The sequence below is a fragment of the Paroedura picta genome, chromosome 3, assembly GCF_049243985.1.
Source record: "Paroedura picta isolate Pp20150507F chromosome 3, Ppicta_v3.0, whole genome shotgun sequence".
In the NCBI taxonomy this organism is placed as follows: domain Eukaryota; kingdom Metazoa; phylum Chordata; class Lepidosauria; order Squamata; family Gekkonidae; genus Paroedura; species Paroedura picta.
The window spans coordinates 12975091-12994989 of NC_135371.1; the positions used below are offsets into that span (position 1 = coordinate 12975091).

The 19899-nt window shown below is 44.2% G+C and overlaps 2 protein-coding genes across 3 annotated transcripts; both read right to left on the reverse strand.

Annotated features, from left to right (window-relative positions):
- Positions 1 to 493: 493 nt before the first annotated feature.
- On the reverse strand, positions 494 to 6525 carry LOC143831560 (cholinesterase-like). The gene is made up of 5 exons (XM_077324641.1): positions 6470 to 6525; positions 3080 to 4580; positions 1614 to 1777; positions 1426 to 1523; positions 494 to 743 (listed from the first exon to the last, which is right to left on the reverse strand). The coding sequence occupies exons 2-4, from the start codon at positions 4570 to 4572 to the stop codon at positions 1462 to 1464; spliced, it is 1719 nt and encodes a 572-aa protein (XP_077180756.1). The 5' UTR covers positions 4573 to 4580; positions 6470 to 6525; the 3' UTR covers positions 494 to 743; positions 1426 to 1461.
- A 3365-nt stretch (positions 6526 to 9890) lies between these two features.
- On the reverse strand, positions 9891 to 18260 carry LOC143831582 (cholinesterase-like). Of its 2 annotated transcripts, none has more exons than XM_077324673.1 (6): positions 18141 to 18260; positions 15932 to 15987; positions 13412 to 14912; positions 11758 to 11921; positions 10655 to 10752; positions 9891 to 10140 (listed from the first exon to the last, which is right to left on the reverse strand). In XM_077324673.1, the coding sequence occupies exons 3-5, from the start codon at positions 14902 to 14904 to the stop codon at positions 10691 to 10693; spliced, it is 1719 nt and encodes a 572-aa protein (XP_077180788.1). In that variant the 5' UTR covers positions 14905 to 14912; positions 15932 to 15987; positions 18141 to 18260; the 3' UTR covers positions 9891 to 10140; positions 10655 to 10690. The 2 variants fall into 2 exon arrangements, with proteins under 2 accessions (XP_077180788.1, XP_077180789.1); XM_077324674.1 differs by having other exon boundaries at positions 18152 to 18208.
- Between the last annotated feature and the right edge of the window lie 1639 nt (positions 18261 to 19899).

A 19899-nucleotide genomic window follows, 5' to 3' on the forward strand; every position in this document is an offset into this window, starting at 1 on the left:
GATTACTTGAAGCCTATCAGTTTGCTCCACGCTACCTTGCGGGATTACTTGAAGCCTATCAGTTTGCTCCACGCTACCTCGCGGGATTATTTGAAATGATTTACGTGTATGTATAAATAAAGGATTCCCCTCTGTTCGAGAGGTCTTTCGCAGGAAATCCTTCTCCGTGTCATTCTTCCTCATTGCTTCCCGACAATAATAGATGTGTTTCTTCCCCCAAACTGGGATTCCATTATAGGACTGAATAGTGGTTAGCTCCAGTTTGTTGAAACACTCTGATTTAGATGTCACAACACAGATTTCCTCGGCCAGAAAGTCCTCACTTTCAGTTCTCCAAACTGTTTCTTAACAAAATGTTGAGTGTGTTGACAGAGCTGCTCAGGCAAGATGTGCATGAAACAAAGGGACACTGACACAGGAAAGCTCAGGAATTTAAGTAAATTTAGTCAAATGAATGTAGATTTGATTGGGCCTGAGAAGAAGGCAAGAGGAAGCTGCTTACTGGATTTTATTTTTTAAATGTTACGTGTTTTAATGTTTTAAAATAAGCCAACAGAAACTAATATAAGCAAACGCATGAAGGTATAAACTTTTATTTCCTCTGTTGTCCACTGCTTCTGTAGATTCCTTCCTTCCCATTCATACCATCCTTTTTCTCCATCCATGTGTATCTCCCTGAATGCATAATTATGGCTCCTTATCACTGTCTGGACTGGTTGGAACACAATAATTTGAAAGGTGACCTGTGGCAAGAAAGAAAGCCCAGAAAATGAATTTTCCACTGAATTAGACCAGATAAACCAGAAACAAAACTATTATCACGTGGTCACGCAGAGTAGGGCCTCACACATTGGATAATGCACTTTCAAAGTGCTTTTGCAGCTGGATTTTCCTGTGCAGAACAGGATTATCTACTTTGAAAGTGCATTGGAAGTGCATTATCTGACACTTGCAGAGTGGGCCTCGGAATGTCAGTTCTCCTTTGATCATCATTCTTTTTTTTGGGGGGGGGGAGAACCAAGTCTGGAAAATTTATGGAGATTTGGGGATGGAATCTAGGGAGAAGAGGGACCTCGGTGGGGTGTGATGACCCCACTGAGTAGAAGTCCCAGCTTTACATCTGTTGACACTGCCGGGAATAGGTGAATGAGGAATATGGGTTTAGTAGCAATTGTTATGCCTGCCATCTTTGTCTTTTTAAATGGTATTATTGTATTGTATTGTATTGTATTGTATTGTATTGTATTGTATTGTATTGTATTGTATTGTATTGTATTGTATTGTATTGTATTGTATTGTAGGCAAAGTGGTAATCTTGCTGTCCAAAGTTTTTATCCTTTTACTTGTAGTGAACTGCCACGAGCTGGCTGGCCTGGGAGTTTGTGGAATAAAAAATTAATAATAAAGAAACAAACAAATAAATACCATCCTCTTTCTCCAACCATATGTATTTCCCTTAATTCATATTTCTGGCTTCTTATCGCCTTCCGGATGAGTTGGAATAGCAGTGTCTGAAGGGTGATCTGGCAAGAAAGGAAGCACATAAAATGGGGGAATGTCTACCTCAGGGAAAGGCTTTGGGTCTCCCTCCCACTTTGAGGGCCTCAACTCACTTGGCCTCGATGCCTCTGATAGGTGTGCGCTCCACAAGCCACAGTGCCGGGCGGGGGAGGGCGTCATGACTTGAGGCGGCTCTGTGCTGATGCGGAAGAAGTTCTGCTCCTCAGGGTCATAGAGCGGCCATGTTTTCTCACCAACATCTGTAGGGGTGGGATTGCTGGAGAAAAATGAAGTCAGATTTCAATGAAACCACAGTTATATACAAGATATACAATCTATATTGTTATCTATTTATCTCATTATTCATCTATGTATTCATTAATTCAGCCAGTTTGGTGTCGTATTTAGGAGTGCAGACTTCTAACCTGGCGAGCCAGGTTTGATTCCATGTCCCCCCTCCACTTGCAGCCTGCTGGGTGACCCTGAGCTCACCACAGCACTGATAAAGCTGTTCTGACTGAGCAGTGATATCAGGGCTCTCTCAGCCTCACCCACCTCACAGGGTGTCTGTTGTGGGAAGAGGAAAGGGAAGGTGACTATAAGCTGCTTTGAGACACCTTCGGGTAGAACCACTACTACTACTATAAAAGAACCACTACTACTACTACTTCTACTTCTACTTCTACTACTACTACTACTACTACTACTACTACTACTACTACTACTACTACTACTACTACTTTTTCTTCTTCTTCTTCTTTACCTGTCTCAATGAAACTCAAGGATTACAAAACAAAGCTTAGTAAAAGATAAGGTCCCAGCTACATATTGCATTCCCATTTATAATTACACTAGTGAGTTAACATTAGTCAAAGCTGGAGAAGCTTTCATCCCTGTCAACTTGTAACCAAGAACCCGGGCTTTGTAAATGGCTCCACAAACTGATAGAGCTGCCCTTTAAAGTCCTCCATAGAGGTGGTGACGTTGGTGACCCTGACTTTTAATATTAGGCAGAAATTGACCAGAGCAGAGGCCTTTTCTGGGAGGAAGTCCCAGTTGTAGAATCTCCTCCCTGAAGATCCAGTGTCTTTTGGGTTCCAAGTCTAGCAAATTTTATTTATCTAAGTATTTAATGGCAAACTTAGTTCATGCAGCATCTGTAATGTGATTCCTTTAAAAAAAACTTTCTAATTGATTGTTATTTCATTCCTCTTAGTAATTGTTGCTTATCATGGAATTTAATATTGAAAGGCAGACGAAAAATATAATTGCCCACAAGAGGGCTGTAAAATTCAGCGTGGTATGATAGCTAGAGTGCTGGATCCAGGAAATCCATGTTCAAATCCTGATTCTGACATGAAACTTGGTGATTTAGGGACTCTCTCTCTCTCTCTCTCTCTCTCCCCCTCTCCCTCACTTTCTTTCTCCCTTTCCCTCTCTCTGTATATCAACATAATACATCTTACGGGGTTGTTAGTTGATTAAAGTAGACGCTGACTTAAGCCCCATGAAAGAAAGGTAGGATAATACTGTACTAAGAAATTTCTCCAATAAACAAATAAGCGAACAGTTCTCTTACCCGCTTCTGGCAAAGTCTGCCCAATATTTCATCACTTGGGTGATTAGCTCTAACTCAGCCTTCGTATGTGTAACATTGGTTCCTGGTAATACTGTCAGAGTTCCAAAAAGGTACGGGATCTCAGCTCCATGGGATGCCCCCATCCATTCAGGCCAGAAGGAGCCATTGGACCGATGGGTGAAGGTGTAAGCGTACACGGGGCTTCCATTCTTTGCAGTCTCTGTGGCAATTCTATTTGCGGGACATACAAAGAAGTAATCACCCCAGGCCTGGGTCAAGGCAGAATGATTCTGTGCTGGGCCCTCTGGTTCTGCTTTGCTATACGTCAGAGCAATGGACTGGATGAAGTCTTCTGTTGCATTAAGTATTGTTTTGTTCAGCTGCATCAAGAGCTCTTCCCAGGTCAAGAGGCTTTCATTGAATTTATGTGAGGAAGGAACAGCAAGGTAGACAAAGATGGATCCTTCATCAGAGGTGGTGCCAATCATAATAGGCTTAGACTGAAAGCGCCTGGACTCCACAAGTTTCTGGGGGTCATCAGGAAGGAAATCTCCATCTGTTGTTGGTACGAAGGGAAGGTTAAGAGCGGTTTTGTGAAGCAAAATGAAAATCAGGTATGTTTGAAAATCTTCCATTTTCTTTTCCTGCAAGCAGCTCACTATGGCAGTGTTGTCACCCTCTGTACAGCCCATCATTCCAGCCAGGGACAAGGCTCTCCTCTTTGCCTCCTCAGGACTCACCCAAGCCCAGGGTGTGTTGGCCGTTCCACTCTGCAGCACAGCACGGGCAAAGAGTGGCTGACTCCCCGGGGAGAGGAGGTGATGGCTGACGGACGCTCCTCCAGCACTTTCGCCAAAAATGGTTATCCGAGTGGGGTCTCCTCCAAAGGCAGCTGCATTCTCCCTCACCCATCTGAGGGCCAACTGCTGGTCCCAAAGGCCCATGTTTCCGGGGGCAGCTGGTGGTAATGAAAGGAAGCCTAGAGCTCCCAGGCGGTAATTCATGGAGACCACAAGGACATTCTGGGTAGCAGCCAAGAATGCTCCATCATATATAGCCAGGGAAGCTGTGCCCTGAAAAAACCCACCACCATAGATCCAGACCAGGACTGCAGCTGGTGTGGAGGGCCGTGGATGGGGCACCCAGACATTGAGGAAGAGACAGTCCTCCGAAAGGGGTGTGTTGGCATTGAATATTTCAGCCCCAGGCATCCCAGAAATTAATAATTGGGGGCATGAATTTCCAAAGTTGGTGGTATCCAGGATGGGGCTCCATGGCTGATGGGGAACAGGCTTCTGGAAACGCAATTTCCCCACGGGGGGTTCTGCGTAGGGGATGCCCAGATAGGCAGTGACTGTTTTTGAGCCAGCTGGGAGATGCTTTCCCCGGATAGGGCCACTGCTGGTGACCACTACAGTTTCATCGTCAGCAGAAGACTTGGGTCCCAGAAGGGACAGGACCAGGAAAATCCACCAAAGGAGGAGACTGGTCATTGCAGCACCTGAAAGAGAAGCATCACAGAAGAAACTAAATATACAAGACAGGCTATTCCCCCATTGCTAACCCTACTCTTGTTTCTGAAGACCAGAGAGGAGTGTGAGAACCCAGAAGCTGCTCTGGTCTCAGAATATGAAGGACCCATAGCGCTAGTACCAGTTTAAGGGTTTAAGGGATTGTGTGGCCTTAGCACATTAGAACCGGTGCTGTTACTGGTGTTGTAATAACACCGCAACCTTCCTAGGGATATTTGAAAGCAATTCACAGCTTTGTTTTGTTGTTGTTGTTATTATTATTATTATTATTATTAATTAGATTTATTTCCCGCCACTCCCCGTAGGCTCGTGGCGGGTCACAACAATCCTATCCCCATTAAAATACCCATTAAAAACTTTAAAAACAATCCCAACATGGCGGAAGCTCTCATTATTCCCACCACTGCTATTAGAGTGGCAGGGAGGGTGGGGAAGAGATCTAACTTACTAGGTCCGGGGGGGGGGGGAATGTTGGCACTCACTCGCTGACCCCGGCCTCAACCAAAAACCTGGCGGAAGAGCTCCGTCTTGCAGGCCCTGCGGAAAGCTGGTAAATCCCGCAGGGATGGTCCACAAGCTGCATAAGTTTAAAGACCTTTCAGGAATCACAGTGTTAAAGTGGCCTAACCATACAACACCACAAATGCCCTGGAACTCTGGGGCACATAGCATGTGCTACTAGGATAAACGGCCTCTGACAGGAAGGCCAATACGATAAGTATTTATTTATTTATTTATTTATTTATTTATTTATTTATTTATTTATTTATTTATTTATTTATTTATTTATATGTTTATACCTCCCTTCCATACGGCTCTGGGCAGTTTCCATATAACAGCATGGGGCAATTACATAGAATATTGCAACAATGCCTTGCCTCAGCAAACATCCTTGATTGTTAAGGATAACATTTATTTATTTAGGAAATTTCTATGTCTCCTCTGCAGAGCCCTGTATTGGACTTACAGACCCCATCAGTGAGAAGAAAGAAAACCCAGGTTGTACACAGAAACGCCAAAGTGTTGTGCGGAAGCAAGAAACCTCTTCCCACAAATATCCACATGGAGCCAAACAACCCCATTGTTGCCCCAGTTTTGAGTCTCATATCCTAGAAGAGTTTACTTCAGGTAGCATCACATTTAAATCAGTTCTTGGGTCTGGTGTATGTCTCTCAAGTCGCTTCTAGCTTATTGCAGCCCTATGGACTGATGTCCTGCAAAGTACCCCATTCTTAACAGCTTTTGTTGGGTCCTGCAAAGCGAGGGCTGAGGATTCCATGAATGAGTCAACCCATTTCATGTTGGGTCTTCCTCTATTCCTACTCTTTCCCAATGCCTCATCTTCTCACAATGTGACCGAAGTACCTGGTCTGGCCTATACAATCCATAGAGGGGAGAGGAGGAATCCAGAGGGACTGTATCACTTCAAAATCTGCGGGGATTATTCCAGTTCTATTAATTTACAGCATTTCAGCTGTGAAACGTGTAGAGGTCTTAGAGGGAATGAAAATTAACTCTCCCACTGCTCCAATTGTCTCTAGATTTAGGATGGTTTAGGATTTAGGATTGTCTCTGCTTTAGGATGGTTAGGGCTGAACCTGCGTTGAGCAGGGGTTTGGACTAGATGGCCTGTATGGCCCCTTCCAATTCTAGGATTCTAGGATTCTAGATGGCAGTTGCTAACCAAGATGTTACAAGAATCCACATGAATGAGGGAGAGTGTCAGAACTCAGCAGAGAGAACCAGTCTGCTTGCTTGGAGCAGAGCCTGCTGGGATTTCGTCTCCTTGACAAGAATCCCTCCCCTCTTCTCTTTCCTACCACTCAATGCTAACAGTCCATTCAGACAGCAGACTCACCTTTTTCTTGCCTCCTCCAGCAATGGTTTCTCTTCAGCTCCCTGCGCGTCAATTCTCTTGCATATAACAAATGTAGGGAGTAAGAAACGGGCGTTATTTATCTCCAAAGCAATTACTCAACAGGCTTTGGCGTATACAGTGGGAGGGGCCTTTGTGGGGTACACTTGCTGTAGTATTCCTGTGAAGAGGCAACTGAAATGCATTTTCATGGGTAAAAGGTCAGCGGGGGAAGGGTGGGGGTGGAGATTTCTTGGAAGGCCCAGAAAACCCTATTGTCAGTCATGAGAGGACATGGGTGGGGAGAAGAAGTTGTTTGATTGTTTTATGATTTAGGACATAACCACTGATGAAAAGTAATCATTGAAAATGGAACACATCTAGACACCGTTTTGGTGGGGTCATTACAAATAAAGAGAACAACAATATTGGTATTTTTTGAAAAGCTCTTTCATTGTTTAAAATATTTCAATTGTTACTAGCCGTGAGATAGGTTTTCTGCTTTGTTGGTGTATTCTTACTGCAAATCGTCAGAGCAACAAAGAGGCAAAGCCCTGGTCTACATTCTGACAGAGGTCAGCTAAGGCCACCAGCACAACCTGCATCCTGCCTGAAGCTGGATTGAAAAGAGTCCAAAGAAAATAATTTATTTAGGAAGACCCATTAGACAAGACCTGCTGGAGTTGTTCTGCTCCTGCTCTATCAGCTTGTCCAGGAAGGGCAAATGAAGAACTGGGTTAGGAAAAGAGTATTTCCCACTTCTTGCTGCACTTGTAGGGGTTCACTGTGGTCTTCTACATTTCATTGTCTTTTTTTTTGTTCCAGTGGTTTATTTCTCCCCCTCTACATTTAGGAACATCCTCATATATGTCTGTATGCCAATTAAAAAGTATATTTCAGTATTTATGAATGGTGTTTGCATTCCACAGCACAACATATCTGATTAAAAGGGGTTTAAGCAGATTAATCATTAAAAGGGGTCTGTGAACCTTTATGCCCCAATAAATCAGTTGGCTGCTATGAACACACCACTGGAAATGCACTCCTCTTCATTTCCTGTTTGTCCCCATCTCTCCTTCTGTTTCTTAGGCCACATTTTGGATTGGAAGCTCCTTGAGCTTTCCTCTTTGTTCTCAGATATGAATAAATACAGTTTTTTTTAACAAACTTCTTCCCTCCTTTTATTAAGTCAGTTCCTCATTTGTACCCTTGTGATGCTTAAGCACCCTCATTCCATCAGAAGGGTTAACGTGGATATTGTAAGGGCTAGTTTGGGCTCACAGGTGCCTGTGATTTCGGAGCTCTTGCTACCTCCAGTGGTCTCCCTTTCAGGGCCAGACAATGGAATTCAGCAATTGGGTACATGGAGGGACCCAGTGTTTAATTGAATAATGTAATGTTGGGGGTGGGGATGTGTTGCTTTAGGCAGGTGCCAATGGACGTGAAGTCAGGAAGATAACTGGACCTGTTTATCAGAGAAAGGATGGCAGAGTTTAATAAACAGAGTCTGTAAATACTACAAGAGTTGTTTGAGAAGGCTAAGTTCAGTATCCTGAAAAAGAGTACAGATATTGCAGGAGTAGGTCAACATCTAAGCCAGGAGTAGTCAACCTATGGTCCTCCAGATGTCCATGGACTACAATGACCATGAGCCCCTGCCAGCATTCACTGGCAGGGGCTCATGGGAATTGTAGTCCATGGACATCTGGAGGACCACAGGTTGACTACCCCTGATCTAAGCTAAGGGAAAGTTGCTGAAGCCACCCTGGAAAACTCTTACCGCGTACTATTATGTGTTCCTGCCCGACATTACACTTGCAACATCTGCTTTGCATCTTGTCCTGTGACATTCCTCCTTCCCCTGCCAATGACTGCCTATGTTGAGCTTGGAGGTAGGCCAACTTTAGCCTCGAGTGTAGACCCACTTTGTGCCTGTATGAGGATCCTGGTCTTGCAGGCCTGGGGATCCAAGGGTGGATAGCTGAGCTGGTTGACCCTTAACTATCAGGTCAGGACTGGGGGATGAAACCCGGAGGTGTGTCCACAGCTAGTTATGAATCACAACTTGCTTTCTCAGCTGCTACTGGCTTCAGGCTGGTAAGCAAAGAAACTGACAGTTCTTCTTCAGATAATTGTCTTCAGTGTTTGCCTATTGCATGAGAATCTTTGCTCCAATTATAATTGGGACAAGATACTAGTAAGAATATGCTTTGCTGTGTCTGATGGTTATAGGTAGAGTGCTATCATACTGCACACAGTTCGCTTTGTGCCTGCATGGACATTGTACTTGCAGACCTGGGGATCCTAGGGGTCATAGGTCCCCTAGAGTAGCGATCCCCAACCTGTGGGCCGCGGACCACATGTGGTCCATCAACTAATTGGAGATGGGCCACGAAGGACGCCTTCTCCCCCCCACCCCGGCCCTTTACTTCATCCCCCCCCGGCCCTTTACAACACACTTCGGGTGCCCTTGTCTCCCATCACTCCCAGATGGGACTATCTCGTTGCAGAGAAACAAGCTCAGGGTTCCCATTGATTTGTCATTGTCATGAGTTAAAATTTCCATGAAAATAAAATGTTCCTTATGTTCATTGTTGTGGCGGGTCTGTATCTTATTTTGAAGGGATGTTTAAACATTACCATAGTGATTAGAGAGCATTAGGGCAGTGGTTGAGAGTAGAGGAGTAAACTACACCCCCCCCCCCACCGGGCCTCAGTAAAGTTGTCAAGTGTTGAGTGGTCCTTGGTGATAAAAAGGTTGGGGACCACTGCCCTAGAGAAAATGGCAGCTTCAGTTCCTGGACTCAGTGACATTATATTGCCACTGTACGTAGGGCTACCAACTTAAAGGTGGGGTATGAGGTTCTCTTGGAATTACAGTACCACTGAGTAGATGTCCAGACTATAAAGATCAGGTCCCCTAGAGAAAATGGCAGCCTCAAACACTGGGCTCGATGACATTACATTCCCGCTGAGCCTCCTCTGTTCCCTGACTCCACCCTCCCTAGACTCACCCCCAAAATCTACAAGAAGTTCACAAGTTGCAGATGGCAGTCCAAGCTGTGCCAAATTGACCTCTGATATCTTAATCGGTGTGTTTCGTGGCCCCAAACTGGGATTCCATTCTAGGTTTTTACTGTGTTTATCCCCAGTTTGTTGAAACACTTAGATTTAGATGTCACAACACAGATTTGTTAAGTCTAGAGATTTCCTCAGCCAGGAAGTTCTCACTTTCTGTTCTCCAAGCTTGTTCTCCACAAAACCCAGAGTGTGTTGACAGAGCTGTGTTGACAGTCTTCACATCAAATCAGAGGCAAGATGTGCATGAAACAAAGGGACACTGACACAGGAGAGCTCAGGAGTTTAAGTAAATTTGGTCAAATGAATGTAGATTTGATTGGGCCTGAGAAGAAGGCAAGAAGAAGCTGATTACTGGATTTTATTTTTTAAATGTTACATGTTTTAATGTTTTAAAATAAGCCAGCAGAAACTAATATAAGCAAAAGCATAAAGGTATAAACTTTTATTTCCTCTGTTGTCCTCTGCTCCTTTAGACTTCTTCCTTCCCGTTCATACCATCCTCTTTCTCCATCCATGTGTATCTCCCTGAATGCATATTTATGGCTCCTTATCACCGCCTGGACTGGTTGGAACACAATAATTTGAAGGGTGTTCTGTGACAAGAAAGAAAGCCCAGAAAACTAATCTTCCACTGAATTAGACAAGATAAACCAGAAACAACACTATTATCATGTGGTCACCCAGAGTAGGATTGTCAGATCCCTTTTAATCACCAGCCAGGTATAGGTTTTCTTTTCTTTTCTTTTTTTGGGGGGAGGGGGTAACCAAGGTTGGAAAATTCATGGAGATTTGGGGATGGAATCTAAGGAGAAGAGGGACCTCATTGGGATGTGGTGACCCCACCGAGTAGAGGTCCCAGATTTACATCTGTTGACACTGCCGGGAATAGATGAATGAGGAATATGGGTCTACTAGGAATTGTTATGCCTGCCATCCTTGTCTTTTTAAATGGTGTTATTCTATTGTATTGCATGATTGGCAAAGTGGTAATCTTGCTCTCCTATGTTTTTATGTTTTTACTTGTTGTGAAGCGCTACAAGCCGGCCGGCCTGAGAGTTGGCGGAATAAAAATGTAATAATAAACAAACAAACAAAATAAATAAATACCATCCTCTTTCTCCATCCATATATATTTCCCTTAATTCATAATTCTGGCTTCTTATTGCCTTCTGGATTAGCTGGAATAGCAGTGTCTGAAGGGATATCTGGCAAGAAAGAAAGCACATAAAATGAACCCCGCACTGAATTAGACCAGATAAACCAGAAGGAAACCTGTGGTCACCAAAACCAGTGTTGTCCGTTCCCCTGTTGTCACCAGCAAGGGATAGGATTGTTGGTGTGTTTTTGTTTCTGGCAAAATCAAGGATGGGGAATTCCTGGAGTTCTGGGGATGGAGTCTGTACAGGAGAAGGACCTCAGCCTTCAAAGCCCCCCAGATGCCCTCTAAGTTATGTGCAGATTGGACTGGGGGTCCCTGGGTAAAAGTTAATGCATTTTTTTAAAGTGGCATGAGCCTTACAATTATCGGGGACTATCACCAGTCTCTGCTGGGAAAAAACCCAGAAATAATGGAGAAAAAGTGCCCCTCAACAAATTCATACCTGCAGTGTGGAGTGTCCTGTGGGGGCATAAGGAAGTAGGCGGTCCCATAGGTAAGTAGGACCCAAGCCATGTAAAGGTCAAAAACAATACCTTCGTTAACCAGAATGGGTGCTCTCTGATCAGCAGTCTGCCGTCCATGTCTAGCTTTGGATGGCCTCAAGTAGTGTTCTGAAAGCTGGAGAGTATTCCACCCCTACCATTGCCTGGGAATTTGATGGAGTTTTTAAGGAAAAGTCTCAGTTTCATGAACTGCCGGAGACTGCTCTAGGAGCACGTGCCTCACTGAACATTGCTTCGCAGACCCTAGACTGAAATTCAGTGCAGATTTTGCTTTGTGTGAATTTCAGCTCATCCCTAGTCGAGGTGCAGGCAAAGGGAACCAAGACTATTATTGCACCGTCCCCTGAAATACTTCTGGCAGAGCAGAATTGTGGTGCAGGAACTATAAAGGAAGTTCACAGTTACTATCCTAAACAGTTCTAGAATGGCCATAATATGATTTTATTTCTAGGCTGACCAAGATTCCAACCGAATCACAGTTTATGGGGGAATGTCTACCTCAGGGAAAGGCTTTGGGTCTCCCTCCCACTTTGAGGGCCTCAACTCACTTGGTCTCGATGCCTTTGATGAGAGCACATTCCAGAAACCACAGTGCCGGGCGGGGGAGGGCGTCATGACTTGAGGCGGCTCTGTGCTGATGCGAAAGAAGTTCTTCTCCTCAGGGTCATAGAGCGGCCATGTTTTCTCACCAACATCTGTAGGGGTGGGATTGCTGGACAAAAATGAAGTCAGATTTCAATGAAACCAAATTATGTACAAGGTATACAATCTATATTGTTATCTATTTATCTCATTATTCATCTATTTATTCATTAGTTCAGCCAGTTTGGTGTCGTATTTAGGAGTGCAGACTTCTAATCTGGTGAGCCGGGTTCGATTCTGCGCTCCCCCATGTGCAGCCAGCTGGGTGACCTTGGGCTTGCCATGGGGCTGATAAAGCTGTTATGATTGAGCAGTGATATCAGAGCTCTCTCAGCCTCAGCCACCACACAGGGTGTCTGTTGTGCGGAGAGGAAAGGGAAGGCCCTCTCTCTCTCTCTTTGAGACTCCTTCAGGTAGAGAAAAGACATCACATAAGAACCAACTCTTCTTCTTCTTCAGTAATCTCAGGGCTCTCTCAGCCTCACCCACCTCACAGGGTGTCTGTTGTGGGGAGAGGAAGGGAAGGTGACTGTAAGCCACTTTGAGACTCCTTCAGGTAGAGAAAAGCAGCATATAAGAACCAGCTCATCTTCTTCAGTAATATCAGGGCTCCCTCAGCCTCACCCACCTCACAGGTTGCCTGTTTTGGGGAGTGGAAAGGGAAGGCAAGTGTAACCCTCTTTAAGACACCGTCGGGTAGACATAAATGGCATAAAAGATCCTTCTCCTTCTTCTTCTTTACCTGTCTTAATGAAACTCAAGGATTACAGTATTAAAAAACAAAGCTAGTAAAAGACGTACTTTGGTAAGGTCTCTGCTTCATATTGCATTCCCATTTGTAATTACCGTAGTAAATTAAGATTAGTCAGAGCTGGAGAAGCTTTCATCCCTGTCAACATGTAACCAAGAACCCAGGCGTCAATGGCTCCACAAACTGCCATTTAAAATCCCCCATAGAGTTGGTGACTTTGGTGACCCTGACTTCTAACATTAGGCAGACAAAGCCCAGAGCAAAGGCCTTTTCTGTGAGGAAGCCCCAGTTGTAGAATATCCAATTTGGAGATCCAGTGTCTTTTGGGTTCCAAGTCTAGCAGATTTTATTTATCTAAGTATTTAATGGCAAACTTACTTTATGCAGCATCTGTAATATGATTTAAAAAAATCTTCCTAATTTATTGTTATTTCATTCCTCTGAGTAATTGTTGTTAGCCTTTCATTGCTTATCATGGAATTTAATATTGAAAGACAGACAAAAAATATAATTGCCCACAATAAAGCTATAAAAGTCTGCATGGTATAATGGCTACAGTGCTGTATCCAGGAAATCCATGTTCAAATCCTGATTCTGACATGAAATATAGTGATTTAGGGACAGTGATTTAGAGAATCTCTCTCTCTTTCTCTCTCTGTGTTTGTGTGTACGTATCACCATAACATGTCTTATAGGGTTGTTAGATGGTTAAAGTAGACAATGACTTAAGCCCCATGGAAGAAAGGTAGGATAATACTGTACTAATAAGATATTTCTCCAATAAACAAATAAGCGAACAGTTCTCTTACCCGCCTCTGGCAAAGTCTGCCCAATATTGCATCACTTGAGTGATTAAATCTAACTCAGCCTTCGTATGTGTAACATTGGTTCTCGGTAATACTGTCAGAGTTCCAAAAAGGTACGGGATCTCAGATCCATGGGATGCCCCCATCCATTCAGGCCAAATGGACCCATTGGTGTGATGGGTGAAGGTGTAAGCATACACAGGGATTCCATTCTTTGCAGTCTCGGTGGCAATTCTGTTTGCTGGACATACAAAGAAGTAATCACCCCAGGCCTGGGAGAGGGCAGAACGATTCTGTGCTGGGCCCTCTGGTTCTTCTTTGCTGTACGTCAGAGCAATGGACTGGATGAAGTCTTCTGTTGCATTGGGGATAGTTGCGTTCAGCAGCGTCAAGAGCTCTTCCCAGGTCAAGAAGCTTTCATTGAATTTATGTGAGGAAGGAGCAGCAACGTAGACAAAGATGGACCCTTCGTCAGAGGTGGTGCCAATCATAATAGGCTTAGACAGAACGTGCCTGGACTCCACAAGTTTATGGGGGTCATCGGGAAGGAAATCTCCATCTGTCGTTGGTACGAATTCAAGGCTCAAAGGGGGTTTCTTACTCAAAATTAAAAACGTATATGTTTGAATATCTTCCATTTTCTTTTCCTGCAAGCAGCTCACTATGGCAGTGTTGTCACCCTCTGTACAGCCCACCATGCCAGCCAGGGACAAGGCCCTCCTCTTTGCCTCCTCAGGACTCACCCAGGCCCAGGGAGCGGTGGCCGTTCCACTCTGCAGAACAGCACGGGCAAAGAGCGGCTGACTCCCCGGGGAGAGGAGGTGATAGCTGACGGACGCTCCTCCAGCACTTTCGCCAAAAATGGTTATCCGAGTGGGGTCTCCTCCGAAGGCAGCTGCATTCTCCCTCACCCATCTTAGGGCCAGCTGCTGGTCCCAAAGGCCCATGTTTCCAGGGGCAGCTGGTGGTAATGAAAGGAAGCCTAGAGCTCCCAGACGGTAATTCATGGAGACCACAAGGACATTCTGGGTAGCAGCCAAGAATGCTCCATCATATATAGCCATGGATGTTGAGCCCTGAAGAAACCCACCACCATGGATCCAGACCAGTACAGCAGCTGGTGTGGAGGGCCGGGGATGGGGAACCCAGACATTGAGGAAGAGACAGTCCTCCGAATCAGTCGTGTTGGGATTGAATATTTCAGCACTAGGTACCCCAGAAAATAATAATTGAGGGCATGAATTGCCAAAGTTGGTGGCATCCAGGATGGGACTCCATGGATGATGGGGAACAGGCTTCTGGAAACGCAGTTTCCCCACAGGGGGTTCTGCGTAGGGGATGCCCAGATAGGCAGTGACTGTTTTTGAGCCAGCTGGGAGATGCTTTCCCCGGATAGGGCCACTGCTGGTGACCACTACAGTTTCATTGTCAGCAGAAGACTTCGGTCCCAGAAGGGACAGGACCAGGAAACTCCACCAAATGAGGTGACCGGTCATTGCAGCACCTGAAAGGGAAGCATCACAGAAGAAACTAAAAATACAAGACAGGCTATTCCCCCATTGCTAACCCTACTCTTGTTTCTGAAGGCCAGATATGAGTTTGAGAAACAGGAAACTTGCCTGGTTTAGGATTTGAAGGGCCCTAGCGCCAGAGCTTGTTTAAGGGTTTAAGGGCTTGTGGGGCTTTAGCATAGCACAACTGTTCTTGTTCCTGGTGTTGTAATAGCAATGTATCCTTCCCATGGATATTTGGGGGCAATTGACAGCTTTGTTTTGTTGTTATGATCCACAAGCTGCATAAGTTTAAAGACCCCTTAGGAATCACAGTGTGAAGGTCACCTAACCACACAACACCATGGGTTCCCTGGAACCGTGGGTCCAACAGCATGTCCTCCATGTGCTACTAGGATAAACGGCCTCTGATAGGAAGGCCTATATGATAAGTATTTTTGTATTGGCGAACATCCTTCCTTAGGAGATTTCTATGTCCCCTCTGCAGAGTCCTGTATTGGACCTCCAGACTCCCTCAGGGAGAAGAAAGAAAACCCAGGAGGTAAACAGAGGCACCAAAGTGTTGTGCAGAAGCAAAAAACCTCTTCCCACAAATATCCACGTGGGGGCAAACAACCCCAACATTGTTCCAAGGTAGCAAATTTCCTTTAAATCAGGACTTTGAGGGCTGCGAATTCCATGACCAAGTAAATCCATCGCAGTGTTGGGTCTTCCTCAAAAAAACAAGCAATGCTATACAAAGTTCCCGAGTTCTCCCACCTCTTGCTCGTGGTGATCAGATATCTCATGAGTTTGAGGAACAGGAAGGGCAATATGTTAAGTGCGCTCATCTTGGTGAGCATCTTTGGTGTTAAGGCAGAAATTAATTTATTTAGGAGATTTCTATTCCCCCTCTGCAGAATCCTGTATTGGACATTAAACCCTCTTCAGTCATGGGAACAAAAACCAAGGAGGCGGACAGAAACAATACTTTTCCTACCTCCTCCAGCAATGGTTTCGCCAGCAGACTCACCTTTTCCTTGCGTCTTCCAGCGATGTTTTCCCTTCTGCTCTCTGCGTTTCAGTTCACTTGCATATAACAAATGGAGGGAGCAAAGAACTGGTATTATTTGTCTCCAAATCAATTACTCAACAGGCTTTGGCATAGACAGTGGGAGGAGCCTTTGTGTGGTATTCTAGGTGTGGCATCTCTGTTACGAGATAGCTGAAATGCATCTTTATGGGTAACAGGTCAGAGGGGGGTGGGGAGAAAAGGTTCTCTGGACAAGATAAGAGACTGTTTACACTTCCACAAATTAAATTTGCTTTTAAACCACAGAGTCATGATGAAATTTTGGGAGTACTCATGTTGACAAGTATTCCCAATACTCATGAGAGCCGTGGGCCGGAGCATACTATTACTTGAATTTTGAACGATTGAAGAATAAATTATTGTATCATTTTCATGTGAAGAAACTTTATATGAGTAAGCATTATGACTTAATTATGTATATAGAGATGTGTATTTTAAGGAACAATTCATTGAATGAATGAAAATCCTTAGAGAGCACGCAATTATCATGTAAGAAGCAGAATGATAATTAATAATTTTGATGACATAAATATAGAACTATTGTAATACATTAAATTTGATTATTTTATGATTTAGGACATTGCCACTGATGAAAAGTAATCATTGAAAATGGAGCACATCCTGACACCGTTTTGGTCCATATAACTAAAGAGAACAATATTGGTATTGTTTAAAATATTTCAGTTGTTACAAGCCGTGGGATAGGTTTTTCACTTTGTTGGGGTATTCTTACTGCAAACTGCCTCTTTCACTTCTGTTGATAAATGTGATATAAATGTCAGATGGCACAGTCCCCAGAGGAACAAAGTTTGCTGATAGATTCAGAGCCACAAAGAGGCACAGTCCTTCTGACCGAGGTCAGCTAAGGCCACCAGCATAACCACCATCCAACATTCTGCCTGAAGCCAGATTGAAAGGAGTCTAAAGAAGCTAAGGGATCTAGGAAGACCAATTAGACAAGACTTGGAGTTCTTCTGCTCCTGCTCTATTGGCTTGTCCAGGAAGGGCAGATTAGAAACAGGTTAGGAAGAGAGTATTTGTCACTTCTTGCTGCACTTGTAGGAGTTCACTGTGGCCTTCTACATTTCATCGTTTTTGGGTCCAGCGGTTTATCCCCCCCCTACTTTTAGGAACATATGGGTATGTATGCCAAATAAAAAGTATATTTTATTATTTATTAATGGTGTTTGCATTCCACAGTACAACATATCTGATTAAAAGCGGTTTAAGCAGATTAAACATTAAAATGGGTCCATGAACCTTTATGCCCCGATAAATCAGTTGGCTGCGGTGAACACACCATTGGAAATGCTCTCCTCTTCATTTCCTGTTTGTCCCCATCTCTGCTCCTGTTTCTTATGACGTCTGTCTGTCTGTCTGTCTGTCTCAGACCCCCTCAGTGAGAAGAAAGAAAACCCCAGAGATACACAGAAACGCCAAAGAGTTGTGCGGAAGCAAGAAAGCTTTTCCCACAAATATCCACGTGGGGCCAAAAAACACCATTGTTGCCCCTGTTTTGAGTCTCATGTCCTAGAAGAGTTTACTTCAGGCAGCATCACATTTAAATCAGTTCTTGGGCCTAGTGTATGTCTCTCAAGTCGCTTCTAGCTTATTGCAGCCCTATGAACTGATGTCCTGCAAAGTACCCCATTCTTAACAGCCTTCCTTGGGTCCTGCAAAGCGAGGGCTGAGGATTCCATGAATGAGTCAATCCATTTCATGCTGGGTCTTCCTCTATTCCTACTCTTTCCCAATGCCTCATCTTCTCACAATGTGACCGAAGTACCTGGTCTAGCCTATACAATCCATGGGGGGGGGGGGAGGTGGAATCCAGAGGGACTGTATCACTTCAAAATCTGCGGGGATTTTTCCAGTTCTATTTATTTACAGCATTTCAGATGTGAAACGTGTAGAGGTCTTAGAGGGAATGAAAATGAACTCTCCCACTGCTCCAATTGTCTCTAGATGGTAGTTGCTAACCAAGATGTTACAAGAATCCATGTGCATCAGAGAGAGAGTCAGAGGACAGAGAATCAGTCTGCTTGCTTGGAGCAGAGCCTGCTGGGATTTCGTCTCCTTGACAAGAATCCCTCCCCTCTTCTCTTTCCTACCACTCAATGCTAACAGTCCATTCAGACAGCAGACTCACCTTTTTCTTACCTCCTCCAGCAATGGTTTCTCTTCAGCTGCCTGCGCGTCAATTCTCTTGCATATAACAAATGTAGGGAGTAAGAAACGGGCGTTATTTATCTCCAAAGCAATTACTCAACAGGCTTCCGCGTATACAGTGGGAGGGGCCTTTGTGGGGTACACTTGCTGTGGTATTCCTGTGAAGAGGCAACTGAAATGCATTTTCATGGGTAAAAGGTCAGCGGGGGAAGGGTGGGGGTGGAGATTTCTTGGAAGGCCCAGAAAACCCTATTGTCAGTCATGAGAGGACATGGGTGGGGAGAAGAAGTTGTTTGATTGTTTTATGATTTAGGACATAACCACTGATGAAAAGTAATCTTTGAAAATGCAACACATCTAGACACCATTTTGGTTTGGTCCTTACAAATAAAGAGGAGAACAATATTGGTATTTTTTTAAAAACTCTTTTATTCTTTAAAATATTTCAATTGTAACAAGCTACGGCATAGGTTTTCCGCTTTGTTGGTGTATTCTTACTGCAAACTGTCCCTTTCTCTTCTGTTGATTAATCCAGTAAGAGCAACAAAGAGGCAAAGCCCTGGTCTACATTCTGACAGAGGTCAGCTAAGGCCACCAGCACAACCTGCATCCTGCTATAAGCTGGACTGAAAGGAGGCTAAAGAAGATATGTGATCTAGGAAGACCCGTTAGACAAGATCTGCTAGAGTTGTCCTGCTCCTGCTTTGTCAGCTTGTCCAGGAAGTGCAAATTAGAAACTGGGTTAGGAAAAGAGTATTTCCCACTTCTTGTTGCACTTGTAGGGGTTCACTGTGCCCTTCTACATTTCATTGTTTTTTTTTGGGTCCATTGGTTTATTTCCCCCCCTCCATTTAGAAACATCCTCAAGTATGTATATATATGCCGATAACAAGTATATCCTCAAGTATTTATGTGCATGTATGCCAATTAAAACGTGTCCTTTATTATTTATTAATGGTGTTTGCATTCCACAGCACAACATATCTGATTAAAAGGGGTTTAAGCAAATTAATCGTTAAAAGGGGTCAGTGAACCTTTATGCCCCAATAAATCAGTTGGCTGCAATGAACGCACCACTGGAAATGCACTCCTCTTCATTTCCTGTTTGTCCCCATCTCTGCTCCTGTTTCTTAGGACACATTTTGGATTGGAAGCTCCTTGAGCTTTCCTCTTTGTGCTCAGATATGAATAAATACAGTTTGTTTTTAAAAACTTCTTCCCCTCCTTTTATTAAGTCAATTCCTCATTTGTACCCTTGTGATGCTTAAGCACCCTCATTCCATCAGAAGGGTTAACGTGGATATTGTAAGGCCTAGTTTGGGCTCACAGGTGCCTGTGATTTCGGAGCTCTTCCTACCTCCAGTGGTCTCCCTTTCAAGGCCAGACAATGGAATGCAGCAATTGGGTACATGGAGAGATCCTGTGTTTAATTGAATAATGTAATGGTGGTGGTGGGGATGTGTTGCTTTAGGCAGGTGCCACAAGACGTGAAGTCAGGCAAATAACTGGAGCTGTGTATGGAAGAAAGGATGGCAGAGTTTAATAAACAGAGTCTGTAAATAATACAAGAGTTGTTTGAGAAGGCCAACGTCTGTTTGTTGAAAAGCAGTACAGGTATTGCAGCAGCAGGTCAGCATCTAGGCTAAGGGAAAGGTGCTGAAGCCACCCTGGAAAACTCTTACCCCATAACTATTATGTCGTTCCTGCCCAACATTACACTTGCAACATCTGCTTTGCAT

Excerpts from the sequence above, each read along its gene's own strand:
- LOC143831582 (XM_077324673.1), bottom strand. The coding sequence starts at position 14,904 with ATGACCGGTCACCTCATTTGGTGGAGTTTCCTGGTCCTGTCCCTTCTG. Across the intron at positions 11,922-13,411 it reads GCAGACTTTGCCAGAGGCGG|CAATCCCACCCCTACAGATG; the intron begins GTAAGAGAACTG and ends ATTTTTGTCCAG. Across the intron at positions 10,753-11,757 it reads ATCAAAGGCATCGAGACCAA|ATATCCCTTCAGACACTGCT; the intron begins GTGAGTTGAGGC and ends CTTTCTTGCCAG.
- LOC143831560 (XM_077324641.1), bottom strand. The coding sequence starts at position 4,572 with ATGACCAGTCTCCTCCTTTGGTGGATTTTCCTGGTCCTGTCCCTTCTG. Across the intron at positions 1,778-3,079 it reads GCAGACTTTGCCAGAAGCGG|CAATCCCACCCCTACAGATG; the intron begins GTAAGAGAACTG and ends ATTTTTCTCCAG. Across the intron at positions 1,524-1,613 it reads ATCAGAGGCATCGAGGCCAA|ATCACCCTTCAGACACTGCT; the intron begins GTGAGTTGAGGC and ends CTTTCTTGCCAG.